Here is a 21,138-nt window from a genome sequence, read left to right as displayed (position 1 = left end):
GTTAAACTGGCCCAGTCAAAGTCCAGACCTAATATTATCTATGGCAATACTTTTATGTTAACCATTCAGCCTGAAATGAACATCCAGATTTTTACTTGTTAAAAATAATGATAATGATAAAAAACCAATTCCTTCCACTTCACTATTGTGTCTGGCCATTGGCACTATTTTATTATATTTATTTATTTCAAACATGACAGAAGTATAAAATCACACATCAACAAGGAATGCAAAAGACACATTTTTTTGTACTACAATAATCTTAACATGCTCGAAAAGGAGTAGGAAGAAGTAAGAAACTTGTGAAACACTGTTATCTTTGTTTTCTGTTACATAAAATTCCAATATACATTGAAGTTTTAGATTGTGACATGAAAAAATAATCTGAAGAAGTTCAAGGAGTGTTAATACTTTTTGCAAGTCACTGTATGCCGTTGTAGAAAATTACTTTCTATTCTTGACACGATTTCTGGGTTTCTTTTTCTGTGTTCCTTTCAGGATCAGCCTTACATACTGCATATAATTTCCACATTTTCTCAGGCTTTATTTATTGTTTTTTATGTTTAAACAAAAACCTTTATATTTTTGTTGCACACTGAATACAGCATGTCTCAAGATTGTTTGCATAAGCACCAGCTAAACCCATATCCACAAATAACAGAATACTGTATCTTATCAGAAGAAAATTCTACAACAAATGCTTTTTATCATGTTGTTTCTCAATTTGGGATCTTTTTTTGTTTTGCAAATGGAGATCGTATTCATAAGTGATTGGTGTGACCAATAATTTGGCTTGATAACAGTAACTCTAATTACATGTGAAATTGTAGCCATAACGTGAATCACTTTCACAGACCTACAAAGTTAGAACCATGCTGATATCCATGTGTATTCATAGAAAGTTCTTGTGTAAATGTATCTGTTGTGGCGTATACGGGTTAGAGGTGTGCCGATCGATCGGCCACCGATCACAATTGGCCGATTTCCGTGAAAAATGTATGATCGGTGATCGCCGTGATCTCTTGTTGCCGATCACACAAACCGATCACCTGCATCTCATTTCGCAGCCTGCCTGTGCAGCTGGTCTCCTCTTTCCTTCACACTGCGCAAGCGCGCAGCAACAAATCCTAAGTGATGTGGAGCTATATCGCACTGAGTGAATGGGGAAGTTTGCGTGTTGCGGTGGAAAATTGATGCACATTGATGCATTTTGACCGCTCAGTCGAAATGCGACTGGTCTCTGAGTTTGGCTACATCAGGCTGGTGACTGAGTTTGGCTACATCAGGCTCACTGCTGTAAAAAAGACAATCAGATAGCAGGTAAAGCAGCGCACAGCTACAAATACTCATCCGGATTAGCATGACAGTCAGAAAGCTAAACAAATAACCCGCAAAATTATTTAAGTCTTCGAGACGTAAGACGCTGGTTCTGCTCTCGCTGTTGAACCGCTGCTACGCAATACAGGTAGTAATATTTGACAGACGGAGCGCCGCTTCTGCTCCACCTGGTAGTGACTCTCACACCGAACCTCTGTTTAAAGCTGCAGCATCTAACTTAAAAAAATACATTTTACATACGTATTAAAACTTTCGCTGTCCTAACATGAGACAGATAATCTCTGAAAAAATAATCGATCTCCTCCCTGCTCTGCATAATTATCCCGCTCAGTCAGAAACAGCCAATCAGAACTAGCAGTAATCAGCTAGCTGCCATGCTATCAGGAAGTTTTCATTCAGTAACTCAGGATTGTTTATTGTAATGGAACCTGTATTTGCCTTTGAATATAAAGTTTTATACTTGAATCTTTTGGCAATGTTGAGAGGTTTTATTTTGACTTTTTGCATTATTTAGCCTCTTCAGAGCCTTCATATGTTTTCAGTCTGTTAAAGATAGTATTACCGATAGCAGTACAATTTGCACAATGCCTGTTTTGTTTTGTCTTTTTCTTGGAAAAAGCTATTTAAAAGCTTTTATCTAAATTAAGGTGAATTCATGGTTCCTTTTTCCACATAATGTAACCGTAGTGCTTATGATTAAAAAAATAATAATTATGTGATCGGTATCGGTGATTGGTATCGGTGATCGGCCCTCCTGGGTGATCGGTATCGGCAGGAAAAAACCTGATCGGCACATCTCTAATACGGATTGATGCGTTTTACTGCTTATTGTTTTCGGCTCAGAATGGTGATGGACCTCAGAGTTTGGGGGCTGGGAGGTTTTACAGCCTGTTTTTAACGGACACCGTTCCCAGCAGCCTGCTACTCAAAAAGGCCAACCTTCTGCTGTCCCAGAGCTGCTGCTGCTGCTGCTGTTACCACAGAGATATACCCTGAAGGAATGCTTCTTGTGGTTATGGTCCATGAATTCCTCTTGTTATGATGGGGGTGTTTAGTGTGTAATATTGTTAGTGGGTTATGGATTTTGTCATGATCAAAAATAGGTCTCGCCCCCTCCTCTCAAGCACTCGCGTGGTTAAATCTTGTACATCCAAAACCCAGAGTCAAACGAAATCACACATTACTTCTGCATGCTATCACATTGCAATGTTGGACTAATTTATATTAACACTTTTCAATGTATATTGTTAGGCTTAGGGTGGTAAACCAACGCCAACCAAACAATGGACAAGTCACCAGTCCATTGCAGCTTCAGTTTGTCCGTTCAGTTAAATTTGAGGGAAAAAGTAAAGGTAAGGAGTCACTACGAAAAGAGACATTTGTCTCAACCCAATTCACATTTTCGCTCAGACACAACAGTCACCACGGTCTTGCCTTTGAGGGTGAAATGCTCGGACTCTTTTTGACATAATTTAAATGTCTCCTAAAACATTCACTCCAAAACAGTGCTGATCAATGTTGCCTGTACACAGTTGGGCTTTGTCATATAAAGAATGGCATTAAATTTAAAAATTCAACCAAATATGTACTACTCAAACACTGGAATGCATCAGTTGAATGAATGAATCCTGTGCATATTCATACAGCAGCTTTCTGTCACTACAGTGATGTATGTTTCACAACGAAAGTAGCTGTTTTTTCACCACAAAATACATGCTCGTGCCATCAGTAACTTATGATACAAGGTTTTGACACTAACCCTTAACTGTTTAATTCTATATGATTGAACTAAAGTCTGCATAGAGCCCGCAAGAGTCTCCTGTACCTCCTCCTTTGTACCTCCTCCTTTGTTCTTACAATTAAGTTGTTTGGTTTTATTTTCACTAGGCGGCATTTTAATAGACACAGCATGGTTAACATACTTAACCTAAAACAGAAGATGATTAGGCCCCAGCTATTCCTGTTAACTTACAGTTGAACTTAATATTATTTTTTTACTATCTTAGTGATTACCATCCTGCTAGAAGTCACATAGAGTTGCAGCCTTCTCTCCTTCCTCCACTTTTCCATTATTTTGTGCCCTCTTGCAGACATGACTGTAAGCGAAAAGAATGACGTTTACCTGTCAATTTAAGGATCTCTTGGAAAATGGCAATTAAAACAATTCTGCATCTTTAAGTTCATCCAAGTTTAACAACATAATAAGTAGATGCCCCAGATGCACTGCAGACACAGAGGAGGCTGGATTATAACAAATCACATTTAAACACTGTCTTGTTTAAAATTTAGAGCAGGGAAAGCAGTGGTGTTGCTGGTGATGTGTTTTCTCTGAGTTGTACTTGTAATTCTTTCTTCTTTAGAAATATTTTTGCTTCAGATGTTATGTTTTGTCAGATAATAACTTTAATTTTTATTAAAGAATACATTTTATTATTCTAAAGTAAATTCTTTACATTGGTTTAGTATGATTTGTGTGAGGGGAAACCAAACAAAAGACTCTGTTTTACTCATATTTGTCCAGTGGTGGCCTTAACCCTGGCTCACAGCTTTCAGTCAAGGGGTGTGTGGATATCAGTAGCGTCATCTCTTGAGTTTACGCTCCGGAAGAGCACTTTCCCAAGCTCTCGCCTTGTTTAGATCCCCCGAGGACTGGAGGGTGAATTATGAAAATATGTCTGTGCAAGCATACAGAGGAGCAGGGAAGCTTGGATGAGACAGTGGAGCTCTGCTGGGAATTCTCTATTGGAATCCTTTAAATATATACCAGGAAGGGGTAACAAAATCCGGAAAGAGATGAAGAGAGGAGGGTTTTGAAATTGGAGTTTAACTCAGAGACCATGGCTTGGAGGTGAAACTTGATCTAGACCCCTGAAGTTAATGTTTGTATGTTGAAGTAGCCAGTTTATGGCTGCAGAAATATTTGAGCTCACTTTCGTCAGACTTAAGCTTTTAGGGTTTTATGGTTAGGTTAAAAAATTGCTACCCGTTATTTTCCCCAATCATTATAGACGCTATCTTAGAGGTTTGAGACCTGCCGCGACCTTGCATTTGCTAGTAAGCCCAAAGTTATTGCAGATTTAGCCTTGGAGTAATCTTTTAATTTAACCTACATGTTTCATTTTGAGGTAATATTAATGTAGCTGCCCAGCCAGAGTCCCGACTTGAATCTTAGGATGGAGCTATGATTAGGGTGACTGCAAGGAGGCTTTCCAAACTCAAATGCTAGCATGTGGCGGGGCTTCTCATCTGACAAACAACAGTGACAATGTCTTCAATTGAAGTATTAAGTTTTTCTGAAACCTGCATTTACACCGTGGCTTTAGAAAAATCTCAACTTTTGAAATTAAACAGACTATTGTAGAAATCCAATAAGTAAGGTAGAAATAAGGTCTTCACGTACGACTACTAAGCTTACAGCCTTGGTGAAACTGAAACGCAAACATCAATTTTAATGTTGAATTGACATGATCATGTTTTAAAATAGATTTCAAAAATGTTATGCTTTGTTTAATTGATTTGATGTCAGTTCTCTACCCAAGACAAAAACTGTACACTTAGTACCCCAGGTTCTGCCAAAAAAGGATGTCAAAGATTTGTTTAAAATGTGGCCAAAGTAGGCTGTCCCGCTTATACCCGCTTGTGGGGATGCCGTGTATGTTCAATGGTTATTGGGCAGAAAAAAATAAATCTTATGAAGGTCTCGGTCGTTGGCTGGAGCTGCACTCATCTTTCAGATATGAGGGGAAACAAACGTGGCTCTTTGCACATAACAGAAGCAGTGTTAAACAGGCTGATGTGGGCCAAAGTGAGAGCAGTTTATTGAAAACGTGTCCTGGAATGAATTGGCAGCGCACATTGTTGTGTGGAGCCAGCAGGGTAATTGAGAGCAGATTCTGCATGAGTCAGGAGCTCTGCTGAGGGGTGCTCTGTATCTGTTGTGAGAATGGACTGACAAGTCCACGGCCGACAGATGCTCCACCTCTATACAAGGAGGAAACAAGACACTCTTTCCCATTTGAGCAGAATGACAGAGACCAGTTTACAGAGACTTTCTGGATACTTCTGGTACTTCACCACTATATCCCCTTTTCATCGGTGTTGTGTTCTTTTGTTCCCTGTCTTGTGCTTTTGTTATTCACCCACCTCATTGAGCCAATTTTAATGTGTTGTGTTGTCAATTGTTTGCTGGAAAAAAAACTTTTGTATGCAGTAATTCCTCTAATTGGCTGACTTGCCACCCTTTTAGATGATGTTTAACAAGGATTTTTTGGCTTTCAACAAGGCAGCATTGTTGAAAGGTTTCCCAGATTTGTTTTTTGAACTAAGACTAAGGGAATAAACACCAATGGAGTCTGAAATCTTTTACAATAAAAGCCTTGACCTAAACCTTGAGGATTGGTCATTTGTAAACTTTTGACGGGTGAAAGGAGTAGGAAAGGACAATGCCGACTGTGTCCGGAGCTTCCTTCCGCTGGCGGCCATGTTAACCATGCATTTGTAAAAACTGCGGCATTTTACAGTTGCAGTGAGAAGTTTGCTTTCACTCACCATGGACATGAATGTCATGTGCTGTCTTTAACGATGCATTCAAACTGATCTTTTTATAGAAAGCGATGGTCAGACTACTTTCAAGAAAATTGACTTAAAACTCGTGCACTGAATCATCATTGATCAACACATGGTCAAAATCACAAATATAGGCTTAAATATCTACTTTCAACCCAGATAAATGTCATTTAAAAGCTTCTGGCATAATTTAAAAAGCTGCCCACTCCTGTTGACAGAATTGGACAGCTCTGATCAAGAAATCAGTCAAACTTAGAAATATGGACAAAAAGAAAAACATAGCTTTCAGGTCTCATTTGTCAGTGTAGTAATAATAATAATAACAATAAATAATAATAATAGAAAAGTTAAAATCACCAAAACATTTTGAGCTGGTTAAAAAACTTTTTTTCAATAGAGGTTTGAAACCAAACTTTTTGAGACGTCATTTAAAGTAATATTCATCAGTGTACTTCCAGTACCCCCCTTCCCCCCCAGTGGTTCTGTCATCAGACACACAGACTGTCAGAGGTCCCTGATGTAAATTACCAAGACAATAATAAGCACTGCTAAGTGTGGGATTGGAAATGTAACAATGGGATGTATGTGTTATATTTGGAATTGCTTGATAAGCAGAGAAATGTGCTGTGAGAAATAATTGTTTGCGGTATCCCCCTTCGGTTCCTGTTTGGCCTCATGTCTGTACCAGTTTCAGTACTGTCTCACGTCCGTCCTATTTTTTACAATAAAGGAATGGTGAGTGGGGGGGGGGGATTGGGGGAGAAGGGAACGCAACAATGAGGACGAGGAGTTTAGACAGCATTGGAGTGAACATGAGACGGCTTGTACATAGAAAGTGTGCGATGGTGAAATGTAATTTCCAGACTTGTGACAGATTGTGTATGACAGCCACGTACATGAAAAGTTTCCTACACAGATTTGAGCACGCACGCATGGCCGTAGAGTTGGCGTGCTTGGCTCGAGTCCAAGGCCTTGCAATGAAATCAACTTGGGAAAGCAGCGGGGGCCCTGAGCATGACACAAAGACGAAAACAGAGAGAAGGACAACATGAAGGAACGCTACAATTCTCTTCTTCATTTGCTTGTTCCTCTCCCTCTCTACAGTTCCTTTAACATTTCTTTGCTTCTTCTGGAAGGAAGTATGTTGTTTTCCAACAAGTTCTAAGTGGTAATATACAGTGCCTTGGTGAGGTTTTCATATGCCTCTAACTTTTTCACAATTTGTCATATTCCAACCACAAACTTCACTGGGTTTTCTTGGGATTTTATGTGACTAAATTAAATTAGATTAGATTAGATTAGATTAGATTAGATTAGATTAGATTAGATTAGATTAGATTAGATTAGATTAGATTAAATGGAAAGCAACACATAAATGATAAAAGGAAGGAGACTGATGCACAGTTTTACATTTTATTGTTAAGCTAACAAAAATAACATGAAAATCTTGAAGGTGTGGCCTCCATTTGTATTCAGCTCCTTTTTGCTGCAGTCACAGCTGCAGGTCTTTTGGAATATGTCTAGAAACAATTACATATTCTTTGCAAAAAATAGCATAGGCAGATTGGGTGGCAAACATTGAACTTTGATCTAAACCATTCTATTGTAGCCTTTGCTGGATGTTCGACTGTGTTTGGCTGTGCTGCATGTTTTCATATCCTGTGTTGCACAGTGAGTGGGATGGAAGTGTATTACATTGACCTGCCACTTATTGTTGTTAAGCCAAATCGTGTTGTTAAGCCTATCAGTTTGGTGCAATTGTATGTGTATAATTGGACCATGGGATACTGTTGTGTTGCAAGGGTTAAGCCCAACCCACATACGGCGGCCTTAATCCTCAGTGTCACTGGTTTGAGTCCCGGCCTGATGACCTTGTCTGACCCCCTCTGTCATTACCCACTTTCCTATCAATTCACTATCAAATAAAGGCCACTAGAGGCAAAAAAACTTTAAAAGAAGAAAAAGCAGAAAAAAAATTCAACATACAATTTGGATGATGGATTAGACATTAGACAACCCTCATCCTAAAGACATTCAAAGCCTGCAATATTGTTTTATAACTAGGGCTGTCGACATTAATGCATGTGATTAATCTAGAAAGTTTAACATGTTAATATTTTGTAATGCAGATGAGTGGCCTAAAAGCCTATTTCCTGCAGAGGGTTACTTCAAACAACATGTTGAGCGCTGTTGTACGGTGGTCAACAATCCAGTGTCTCAAACCGAGTGAAAAAATGAGCGAGGAGAGTCAAAGTGATGTGCTCTGTGGCAAATTTTACTTTTAAAAAAAAACACCACAAAAGAAATTTGGATAAAACCAAGACAGCATGTGTATTGTAATGATTAATTATCCTTTATCCATTTCTAAATTAGCATTTGAAAAAAAAAATTAGACTTCTTTTAGATATTCCTGAATATTAAAATTGCAAAACGGAACATGCAGACATTTTCGGTTTGAGACACTAAAATATTTTCTTAAACGATTTTTGAAAGTATGCGTATTTACTTATCTAGCTTACAAAGTCAAGCATAGTTATTAATCATGATTGCATACAGTGCTAGAATGTGATGAATATGATTACATTTTTTAATCAATTGATAGCATTATAATCTAATCCTGCTTTAAACTTCTTCACAACTTTATCCCTGACTTGTCTGTTGACCTGCAAATGTCTATGCAATATGTTGCCAATAATAAAACCAGTAGATCATACTCCTTCCACTTCAACTATGTCTTACTCAAAATATATGTAAACGGCATTGAAATTTGTTGTAGTAACGTGATAAAATTAGCTTTGAATCAACTATCTGTCCTCTAGATTTGCAGAAAATCTCAGATCGGCTCAGGACAACCAATACAAAGAAGCAAAGGATTCCACGTTATCCTTTTACCTCCCTATGGCTCATCCTTATTCCTCTATTAGCATGGTCTCCCCACAACTTTGTAACCAAATAGCAATGAAGGAGGAAAAAACTAAAGTGGAAAATAAAAGAGAGAAGGGTGGGATAGAGAGAACAGCCAAGTTGGCCCTTCTAGAAGGAGCTAGGCTAAGTGTGCAGCAGTGTGTTAAATTGATTACAGATGAGGCTTTTGGAATATAAGCTGCACTCAGCCACATTCTGTTGGAGATGGGGTCCTCACTGAGCCTGGGTGCAGAAAGAAAGACAGAAACAGAAATTCATCACGTTAACGTGAGCCACATTTCGAGCTATTATGTTTGCCGAGAGTGATGCTTTACTTATCCTCTACCAACCGTTGATAATAGCAAGAAGTTCTGAGACATTTTTTGGTTGATTTCTGACTTTAGGAAAACTCCACGACGTTCGTTGTGGCGGTGGGGGTTGGGGAGGTCTGTCAGAAACTTTGTCCTTTTTAGGCATTTAGAAATGACAAGGTGGGGAAAGTGGAGAAGTTTCAGAGCAAACAAGCAAAGAATGAAGATGATGTAACGGTGTTAGCTCTTTCTGCAGGGGAAGGAGAGCGACAGAGGGGAGGGGAGAAGTCTTTATGAGAAGCAGCTGTAGGGAAGATGCAGGCAGGCGGGCAGGCAGGCCTCCGGAGCCCTGCAACACCAGCCCGCCCAGCAGCTCACTGACAGCATCTGGAAGCTGATGATTAAACACACAAATAGCACCACCTGCATCCAGTGTGATGAAGGTGATTCCTCTTCAGCTGCAAAACACTCCTGCAAGACTAGGAGTCTTTGCTTTCTGAGCAACTAAAAAAGGCTAACTGTGCAACTGATAACAATGGGAAAATTGACTTGGTAGCAATGCTAACAAGTCAATTTTCTTTTGAAAAGTTTCTTTTGTACTAGCTTTCATTCTGTACATACTAACTTGAATTTAAGTCTATAATCTTTGACTGTTTCCCTTCATTATATTGGTAATCTAATGTTAGCTTAATTTATTTTCTAAAACAGACAGTGTTACTTGTGGAATCGTTTCCAAAATGACTCACTCTGGCAGCTTGTGAGGGAGCGCAGTAAGAAAAAGAAGAGGTTTTAAAAACATTTAAAATAAGTTTTTCTCCAATGTTTATGAACATATTTTACATGAGGCCTAGTTTGAAGAAATAAAGTGCATTTAATAGGACATCAAGAGCTGCCACAGAATAACGCTATCTATATTGGCATGATGGGTTAAAATAAACACTTTGTGATGATGTAATCATTACATTTTTTTCTTTGCATAGGTTTTGTGATGACTACTGCAGACTACGAAATGTTCAATGTGTTATACACAAACAATGGTCAATTAATTATTAGTTAAATAAATTAGAAAATAAGGCCACATCCACTGCATCGTCAGTGGTTTTGTGCATTCAGCGTGAGTGAATTTTCATCATTGCATGCAGACAAAGTGCATGCATAGTGTAGCATGAGATTAAGTCACATTACTATCCAATCATTGCAGTGGCATTCGAGTAGCATTTATCTAAATTCTTTGTGTTTGTGCTTAGGAGCACTGCATATGTACCATCAGTGATTTGGATGTGTCCCAAAACATTTTGCAATTTTCTTAGCAGGAGATTAATTCACACAAGATGCAGCACCAAATGTGTAGGAAGATGAGGCTTGAGGAATATTTAGATATCTGTCTTACAGACACCAAGGGTACATAAACATTTTGTAAAGGCGTGATGGAGATGTTAGGCGACAGATGCAGCTGAGATGCTGTTTGAAAACATTTTCTCCTAAAACCTTTTCTGGATGAGAAATATTAACGGAAATGAGCTAATAATGTCACAAAAATGTCATCAATTTAGTCAGAAGATTGGATTTATCTAAATCCAATTAAAATAAAAACCTGACCTGATTGAGAAAAATGGATGTCATTTTTTGAATCAGCGGTGGAAAATAGTCCTAATTCAGGTGGAAAAACATAGACGACTTCCAAAAAATAGTGTAATCTTTGTATTTCCTAGTACTGGTTGAAACTATCTTAGGGCTTAGTTTGTCATTATTGACATTAAGGCCTTCACTTTGACCTTTCTTTCCTTTTTATAGTGAGCCAAAATTTGAGTTTTTCTTCCATTTGAGGCTGTGAGTTAATTCATCTCAGTCTCACCAACAACTCTAGAGGCAACATGAGATTTCTTGAATTTAACTTGTGTTATAAACTGAAATATTTCCTTGGATTACAATCAGAAAAAAGTTTAATATTAGAAAGTAATTGAGATTCTAAGATATTTTCAGCTGCTTTCCCATCCATCCCGCTGCTGTTAATAATAATAATAATAATAATAATAATAATAATAATACTGCTTCCATTTCCTGTCACACCTCACAGGGCAGTTTGAAGGGGCTGGATGGGACAGGTAGAGGTCCTGAGGTCCCAGTTTCCCATGATGGTTTTCTTGCCCTCGGCAGATGGCTTCCCTCGGCCTCTGTATTGTTATGATGGACATGTTGCTCTGGGGGGTTGGTGTTAACAATCGTTGCTAATAGCTCAAGGAGACAAAAGCCTATTGTCCCCCCATTTTAAAAAAGTTTCCTGAGTAACGGGATGCTGAAGACCTTCTGATGTCGAATTTGAAAACCTGCATATATAATTGTCATTTCCTGTCAGGTTGGAGATATGTTGATGATGACAGAAAGTCAGGAAACGTGTGAAAATGACCTTTGAAAGAAACTGAGATGCGCCACTGAAATGCTTTTTCTGTTTGGACTGAAGGTTTCTAAATAATGACAGGACATCCTAAAAGCCTGCACTTTTCACTGCAACAATATACTTTTATTATTCTTTGCATTATTCACTTTCCTCTTAAGTTTTGACAAGGCCTGTCCCTCTTGTCCGTTTTTCCCATCTTCCCTTTCTCTTGGAGACATGCTAACCCTAAGGACACCCCCAACCCACTGCCATCCATCAGTCCTTCCTTCCTATATCTCTGATCTCAACACTGGGGGAAAAAAAACAATAAAACAACACATTTTTAACATGTTAATAAAACATCTAGAGGGTATTACACATTTTTCATAGTCCTTGTTTTCAGTCTTTTTCCATGCTACATCTCTGTTCTTGCGTTCTGTGTTACATTTGTGGAAAGAAAAAATAATCAGTTGGGGAGGGAAGAAGGGAAAAAGAAGTGGTTGATGTTTCTCCTCAAACATGTGACCCCCACTTGGCTCACAGCTGAAAATAATTTTGGCCTACAGGCCTGTTGAATGCTTGACGCAAGCCTTCCTTCTCCATTTTCTTCCCTGCGCGGCGGCTTGGCTTTGGACTTATGGGGCAAAGACAAACGAATGAATAACTTGTGCTGTAAGGAAAGGCAAAGGTAAAATATGACAGACAAGATCTGAACTGTCCCTTTATTGTGGATAATAGCACAAGTCCAAAACTCTGTGCATCATTAGTGTGTGAACTCTTACCAATCGGGACAACGATCAGAGGAATTAGGGCCATATTCCCTAAATAGTTAAAAGTGCAGGGAAGAGAAGTGTCAGGGTTTGCTGATGCAGGTTTATAGAAAAATAATTTTAAAAAAGACAGAGGGGGGATCTGGGCCAGGCAGTGCTCAGGAAATGTTTAACAGCCTGAAAATACCCTGCAAAGTATCTCGGCACATCTGGAAAAAGTCACACACATAAAATCCATTCGCTGGACTGCCATATGGATTCTTGGCGAGCTCTGTGTGGGACTGCAATGCAAACATGTAGGCGTGTTTTGAATTCTCTGTAAGATTACAAAGCACTAATGTGAATCTGTGTGCGTTTACCGCAGAGTAAATGCTTAAATACCACATGGTTCTGTGCCTTATCCCTTGATTTTGGTAGAACGTGGAGTTTTTTTCCTACTACCTACCGGTTTCTTCTTTTTTTTTTTTTTTTAGCCCAAGTTAGCTTTATTTGGATCTTACATTTGGCTCATCTTTTAAATACTTTTTGAGCATCTTGTTTTACACTTAGTACCATATACTTGCGTGGCAAAAAAAAAAGAAAAAGACAAACATAAATCAAAAGTTTCAAAGCACATTTCAATTGAAGGAACCTTTTCAAAAATGTGTTTTCATTATGTCCATTTAAGAAATCTGGCAAGGTAACGGCAACATGCTGAAAGACAATGGGCAATAAAGTTAATAGCACCAATCCTACCTCCCATTTATGTTTTTGTATTTCCATATAATTACAGTGCATCACCCAAATACCAACACACTTGATTTTGTGACATTACAACCAGAGACTTTAATGTGTTTACTTTTATTTCATGTCAGTGGAAGGAGAATTTTACAAAGTAGTGTGCATTTGTATTCAGCTCCCGTTATATTGATGCCCTTAAATAAAACCCAGTACAACAAGTTGCCTTCAGTTGTCACCTAATTAGTAAATAGAGTCAGATTTTCATTTGCAAAATAATAAAATGCTTGTAAAAAAATTATTTCCACTTCATAATTACTCTGCTTTGGCCTATCACATGAAAAAGCAACAGATTACAACAAAGTTTTCCATTGTAATGATGCAAAATGTAAAAAGGTTCAATGTCTTTGTAAGGCACAGCATGCCATTGTCTGCTGAATAATGGTTCATGCTGTGTTTCCAACAAACCAAATGTCCCCCATTTACATGTTGTTTCTTTCAAGAACCTTGCCCTTCATGCAGCTCCGTGATACCGTCTGACATGTTCTGCCTTTGTGTGTTCAGGATGCCAGCTGTTAGCACCATGACCGGCGGAAGGGCCCTGCTGCTCTGTGCAAACACTGACAACTGTATTTACCAATCAGTCAACGGGTAGGTGCTTCAGATTCTGAGAACTTTAGTCCTTGTGGAATAAATAAATGTAGTATTTATTCCACTACATTTATCAAAATAAAATATGTGTCCCAGTAAAAAAAAAAAACTGACCCTAGGAAACAATCGTGGCAGGGAGGAAGTTTATCCTGAAACTTTGGGATGAAGTTTTGTGGAGGGAAATTTCAGCTGACTATACAGAAAGAGGGAGAAAAATCTGTAGTCAGTCATACTTTCAAGGTTAAATTATTTATGTTGGAGCGTTTTATATAAAAATAGAAAAAAATAACACTTTATGTTCACACAAAATCAAGCTCCACTGCCTCCTTATGATCCTAAAGCCAGCTGCAGAAATACACCACTCAGGCAGAAACAATCAATAAGAGCGAGCAGCAACATCCTAGCGCTGTCAGTCTACTTTTGTTCTTGCTCCTCTCTCCCTTGCTCTGATTTGTTGTTTCTGACTGGGAGCTGTGTATTTCTGCACATGACAGTAGAACCACAGAGAGAAGACAGAAGAGGTTGATGTTTTTTTTCCCACAGATTACTTGTCTCATATTCTCAGGATATAGTAACAGTTTTAACAAATATGTAATAAAGATATTTTCATAAAAGTTATCTATTGCAGCTTTAAATACTAAGGAAGCCAATCAAGAGCACAGCTTTTCAGGAATAACAAAGATTTTAAAGGTTTAACCTTTTGAATTAATCTTAGGATAGCTGTAAATGTTCCTGTTCCTTAAAGTTTTCAGTAAAACAAAGGCAGATCAAGAGAGGAGATTATCAATCTGCTGGTTAGCTACTGTTGGTTAATTCCTGCTAATGCTGCCCAGTGCCTCTATCGCTCCTATATAAAGTCCCCTCTTTCATTTTTGCTGTAGTTATTATGCAGTGTTTTTGTGTTTCAATGAACCATTAGCTTACTGCATCATTCAAAGCCCACATCTGTTATCTTTGATGCCCTGGACACATTTTTTAATCCATACTCTTCAGTTTTATTCTGTCTTTAACACAACATTTAATGTATGGGCAATCCTTTGCCACATTCTATCCCATTTCCCCTGTTTTACTTGTCTTGCTTTGTTTGACCTAGTTCTTTTTTTCTTCCTTGTTGCTGCTAGCATATCTTGAAAGAGGAAAATAAATGTGGCCACAGTTTAAAACCCTAATGCAAAGAAGCAGCTTCTCAAAGAACAAGGAAATTTGAGTTCTCAATCTCTTCAACTCTTTCCTCAGATTTCCTCTAGATTATACAACTGTTGGATGTCTAATTTAGCATCGTCATCAAAACTCAATCAGCAAGTCCGCCTTTCCTCCATTTGTTGGTGGGAAGCATTTGATAGGCTTTGAGCCAAAACTGAGCTTTATGGGTTGAGAAGAAGAAAAGGAGAGATGCATGTCTACACTTGGGCCTCTGCACCCCCAACCCCCACCTTTTCTTTTTTTTTTTTGCATACTTTGTCTCCACTCCATAAATAGCTGTGTGTGTAGCTCATAAACTTTGACCCTTAAACCCGGAGTTCAAACTGTCATAACCCGGTGACGCTCCGGGACTGACTCGCAGCTGAAACAGCCTCCTTTTATAAGTGTTTTCTATACCCTTTGAAGCTGTTGTAATTATGAAAGTCTTAAATAATTTCTTTTAGGGCAAGTGAGGAGTATTTGTTTTTAATCTGCATGCTGAATCTAATCTCTAAAACCAATTATAGTTGTACCGATCAGAATTTAGTGGCTGGTTTCAAATTGGGTTTTCAGCAAAATACATTTTTTGAGCTGTTGTAAAATATATGAAAAATAGCATCATTTGATGATCATGATCGCTTCTTGGAATGAAGAGGAATTGATAAGGCAAAGACAGAAGACGGTCTGGGTTTCATAAAAAGCTCAAGAGAAAAGTCTTGTTCAGTCAGTCACAAGTGATGAGCTGGGGATCTATTTTCAAAACTTCAAAATAATGTCTTACCCTATGCACATACATTTAAAAAAATCTAGATATCTAGATACTTTTTATTGTTTCAAACAATTCTTGGACCATTTACTGCATGTCCTCCCCTTCTGAGCTACAATTGAATAAAAACCAATAATGCCACAAAATCCTTTTAAAGGAAAACTCTTACCTTGCTACCAGTAACAGCCAAATTTTCCTTTCTGTAGGCCACAGACACACTTCTTAACCAACCAGGTTGTGTGAGTGGCAACAGAACGCACTTCTCCAAATTATTGTCGGAAATGTCCGGCAACCTAAGCACGGATGATTCAGACAATTTGGGCTGCATTTGATGTTTCACATCTAGTGTGGGTGTAGTTAATTTATATGAAACCTCCAGACCAGGTTTACTGCACTTCATTCAGTTTTTACATTAGTTATAAGCCATTCACAAATGAGCCAAGACACAACTCTCTGTAGCAAAGGAGGGAAGACGCCTCCCTTTGGGGAAGACAGATATTTAATTGAATTTATTGTAATTTAGAAGGCAGATTATGAGGCCAGTCACATGCAGAGACACGGATTAGACTAGCGGTTCTCAACGTGGGCAGTACCGTCCCCCAGGGGGCGTTCAGAGGACGGCAGGGGGCGCTGGCGGACATTTTTACAAAAGGCGGGCGCTGAGATTCCTCTGGGGGGCGTTTGGTCGAAGTTAAACTTTACACCTTAAATGCACAACAATGCCAGTGTAGACTTTCAGAAACTTGGTAAAACTGTATTGTGTAACATTAAATCATGCTTGGCTGCAACGATATAGATGGCAGCTCTTCTTCTATTCAGTGTTTGTAGCTTATTGGCACAGCTCCGCTCCTGCTAGTAGCTTCACCGGCGCATCAGTTCAACTTTACACCAACTGATGACGTTGCTGAGATTCACTTTGTCTGGTATCTTTTGCCAGTTCTGTGATCATGTTAACCAGCAATTTATATTAAAAAGTGTTTTATTTCCGTTTGAAAGCTGCACGCTTCCATGGAAGAACAACAGAAAATCTCTCTTGTAAACATGTGATTACTAAAATCACGATGCCCTCACTGTGTATCCCTCTGAAAAATTTACCCATTTAAATAAAGAAATCAAGAAATCCCTCCATGGGTGATACCACGATAGAGAGCGTTCATTTTATAGCGTTAACACGGTGCTGTAAGTGGTCCGGTATGAAACGAGGTGATAGAACAACACAGCACTTTTAAATTTCAATAATCAGAATACTAAAGTTGTTTCCGTTGTTTTATGTCAGTCTGCCTTTTCCCCATTGATACGCTTCCCGACCGCCCTGCACCTTAGGGGGTTAATAAAAAACCTTAGGGGGTTAAAAAAAAAAGACGCACACATTGCGCAAAACTCTGAAACAGGAGAAGGGACATAAAACGGAACGACGAACTAGATGTGAATTATGGCATAAAAACAGAGAATCCGGCACTGAACAGTGGAAAAAATCAACACATGATGTGAAACACATGACGATTAGGCGGCGCAGCAGGTGATGAGTGAAGATTACTGATGATCAATAAACGATAAAATAAATCTAGCAACAGGAAATTAACTAAAGTGGACATAGCAATAAACCAAGAGAGAATAATACAAAGGAAACTAAATAGAAATGAATGAAGAACAAAATGCAAGAATAAACTAAGAAACTAAAGTAAACAGAGGAATAAGCTGGTATGGCAAGACCTTTCGAGCAATAATTAATACAGAGGACTGTATGGCAAAAATAAATGGACACTATTTCAAGATAAAAGGTCAAATAATATTGTTGAAGTGCCATGGGTTTGTTGAGACCACATCTAATACTGAGAATAAATATATATTACAGACCATAACAGTAAAGAACTGATCACTTATTCATGTTTTTAATTAGATTTGATATATTTATTTCTTCAATATTATTTTTCATGTCAGTGTTAATGCCATGAGGCTGATGACTCCATGACACTTTCAATTTGACTCATTGGGATTTGATTAAGAACCAGATTTGTTCTTTGTAATTTCCATGCAGTAAAACTATTAATCTATAAATCAATAGACAGGTCTATATAAAGATATAATCCATGTTTCTGTCTCGTATTTGTATGGCATTAAAAGGATATGGAACTTTAGTTTTTCCACTGAAAGCTCTGGTTTGCACAATAAATGACACGAGGGTGAAATTTTATGGATGATACTCTGATGTCCCATTCTCCTGAAGGCAGCACAGAGCTGCACCACCAGAAACCGACAGAAACACTGAAGAGAAGAAGAGCTATGATTAATGTAGTTACAGTTCCATCCATGTTTTAATGTTGCAGAGCTCAGTCATTTGCAAATAGTTCAAAGTTTAAACTGGCATGTTGTACATCTTTTATCTGGTCATTTTGTGTAATATTTAACAACTAGAAAATGGCAAAGAATAAGAATATTTTTTCCACTCTGATTGGCTGCTGTTACCGATTTTTACTTGAATGTTCATTGCATTTTTTTGTAGACACCTGTGAAAATAATTTCTATTCCCATGGCTTTTTTGTTCTCTGGGAAATTATTTTTGACGATAAATACAGAAACAAGCATAAAAATCAAAAACATCTACAATAGTGATAGTAATATTAGTGATAAAATAATGGTCAGTGCAAAGTAACCTGCAAATTCTTTGGTGGGGGGCGGTGAGAGACCTGGATGAAGGCTAGGGGGCGCTGGCCTAGCCTTTCTCAAAGGTTGAGAAACACTGGATTAGACCATTTGTTGAAAGAAGAAAGTAGACCAGAGACAGCATGTGTAGTGATACCCAGACCGACAGTCTCCGAAAGATGCTTTTCAATATTGAGTGTACTAAAACTTTAAATGTTTTTATCTTCTAATAACGTAAAAAATGTGACTAAAATATCAGAGTTACATACTCTGATAACTTAAAAAAAAGTGACCCTACTGCAACTTAAAGAAAATAGTTTGAACCTCAAACAAAATTACTGTGATCAGTAATTTTGATCACAGTAATTTTGTGATCAAAATTATGCACATAATTTTATTTGGCCAATAAAGCAGGAAGAGCTTTTTTGGCCAAAATTATGTGCATAAACAAGGAATTTGACTTTGACTTCAAGCACTTAGGGAGTTCCAACATTAAGTATAAATATCTAAACATTAGAGGAAAAAAAATACAGGGTAATATGAACAGTATGTAGAAGTATTTTGTCAGTACAGCCATTTCTAGAGGGGCAGCTTGGCCATTGGGAGGATTGGGAGGTTTCCCGTATGGCCGGTGGTCAGTATGTGTTTTATTTTGTGTGTGTGCATGCGTGCGTGTTATGTCAGTGGTATTTTTTTCATATACTAGATTCTATCTTTGAGCTTGCAAACTGCTGGTCACCAGTCAGGGCCAATCGAGCTAAAAAATAACCTGTTTGATTCTGGACACCGACTAATTTTTTGGTACATTTCCATACAGAATGATTACTATTCAAATTGTTGAAGCTTTTCATAGTCTGCATTCAATGTTCTCTTCATGTCTTTTCAAGGCTCCATTGTTGTGGCTTGAAGGTTGGGGAGGCGCCATCGTCTGTGGTGCCCCAGCCTTCAGAGGTGTGTGGGTTACCAGGGGACAGAGACAAGAGGCACACTCTCAGTGATACCTTAGGTCCTGACACCATGCTGACTCAAAGGAGAGCTGCCACCACGAAGGAACCGCAAATCCCCACCATGGAAAACGGACTGAGCCACAGCAAGAGCTCAGCGGGAGCCAGGACTGCCAGCATCCGTGATAAAATATCCCAGTGGGAAGGCAAAAAGGAGTCCTCCCATGTGGCTGCTACAGGAACATGTCCTCTTAGCACAACGCAGAAGGAAGCTGACATTGTAAGGAAAAAGGAATCTAAAGCTTCAGACGTCCAACGGACAGACAGCAAGAGGTTTGCTAGCTGGGAGAGGCAAGACTCAGGGAAAGAAAATCTCGGAAAATTTGGGGATTCGAGCCCTAAACATCAAGACGGCACAGCAAATGCAGAGAAGTGTTTTGCTAATAAGCCTACTGAACTCCAAGACAAGAAAACAGTTTTGACTCATGTCAAAAAACTGGAAAAAGCCACGAAGGAAGTTCCCCATAAGCCTTCACTGGCATTTCCAGGGAATTACTTCTGCCCCCCATCAAAGGAGGAGTTGGAGGCAGCAGAGAAGAAGGCCAATGAACCAATTTTTGGGACTTTTGACAAGGCTCGACCCAGTGGATTGCAGAGGAGACGGGATGGGGAATCTGAGAATGAATACTGTGAGCCCGGTGCTCCTTCTATAAACCCCTTACCTAAACCTCAAAGGACTTTCCAGCATCACACACAATCTACGGGTTCGAGTCCTTGCTTTGGAAAGGCGAAGAGAACCCTGCCTCCGCTGCCCTCTATTCCTCCTCCACCTCTACCCACATGCCCTCCTCCAGGGGTTTGCAGAAGACCTTGGGTTGACAGAGCCCGGGACAGCAACAACAGGTAAGCTTGTGCAAAGAACAAGAGACTATCTCCAGCTGCAGACATCCAATCTAGACCTTATTACGTCCACCTTAGATTTACAGTCTAACGTAGCCCAATATACCCATTACAAAAACAGTAACACTTTATTTGAAGGGGTGTACATAAGACTGACATGACACTGTCGTAAACATTCATAAAGATTCCTTCATGTTCATGACAGGTGCTATGTCACGTTTACCACTGTCATGTCTTATGAACACCCCTTCAAATAAAGTGTTACCAAAAAAACTTTCAGAAGTCTAAAAATCAAACTTTGTTTTCAGCCTTCTTCTAGACGGTGCTCTGGTTAGTGGAGCAAGAAATTAAACTCTAAGGCCTCCATGCCAAAGGCATTATGTAGCTAAAACCCATCATTGGCCCTGTCAAAATCCAGACCTAATCCTATTGAGTGTCTGTGTTCACAGATACTCTTCATCAAAACTGACAAAGCTTGAACTGTTTTGCCAAGAAAAAAAAAAGGCAAAAATATTCTGTCTATATGTTCAAAGCCAGTGGTGCAGTTGTTTGCACTGTTGCCTTGCAGCCTGGGTTGGAATCCCGACCTGGGGTCTTTCTGCATGGAGTTTGCATGTTCTCCCTGAGCATGCGTTTGTTCTTTCCAGACACTCTGGTTTCTTTTCACAGTCCAAAAACAATGGCTGTTAGGTTAAAATGAGCTCAGTTCTTGGATTTGATGAATGCACTCTTTCCAGGACACCAAAAGTATATAATCTTTAGAGGACTTTCAGAAGGGCAGAATTACTGCATGTCAAATTTTAGCCTTCTGGGTGAAAATTATTGTGCAACTCATTTGGTTGCTGCAGACATCTTTCTTCCTAAAACTCTTTTCTGCAGAGGTTGACTTTTCTGAAGGTAAATTAAGGGAATCTGATCTAGAATCCCAAACAACTCCACAGTATTTGAATTCATGTGGTTGCAATCAAATAAAGAGAGCTGTGCAGAGAAACCAGAAAGCAATGTGGCTATAGCAGTATTGGATCACATCTATTGTTCAGTTCCTCCAGTGGCTTGCATTTTTGTTTGG

General features: G+C 38.9%; 1 protein-coding gene across 4 annotated transcripts in view; it reads left to right on the top strand.

Annotated features, from left to right (window-relative positions):
• The window catches only part of si:dkey-82f1.1 (DENN domain-containing protein 2A), a 40,386-nt gene that overhangs the window by 2,696 nt on the left and 16,552 nt on the right, over positions 1-21,138 (top strand). For 2 of the 4 annotated variants that reach the window (XM_008432763.3, XM_008432762.3), the window contains exons 2-3: positions 13,548-13,634; positions 19,113-20,072. In XM_008432763.3, the coding sequence (XP_008430985.1) occupies positions 13,549-13,634; positions 19,113-20,072 (1,046 nt within the window). In that variant the 5' untranslated portion in view covers position 13,548. Of the gene's footprint in view, positions 1-13,524; positions 13,635-19,112; positions 20,073-21,138 lie in introns of those variants that run through there. The other 2 variants (XM_008432761.2, XM_081607838.1) reach the window with 2 other exon arrangements.

This window comes from Poecilia reticulata, chromosome 6 (assembly GCF_904066995.2).
Source record: "Poecilia reticulata chromosome 6, P_reticulata-male-v2, whole genome shotgun sequence".
NCBI classification, from domain to species: domain Eukaryota; kingdom Metazoa; phylum Chordata; class Actinopteri; order Cyprinodontiformes; family Poeciliidae; genus Poecilia; species Poecilia reticulata.
The sequence above is the reverse complement of the archived record's forward strand: the minus strand, read 5'-3'. Positions and strand labels throughout refer to the sequence as shown.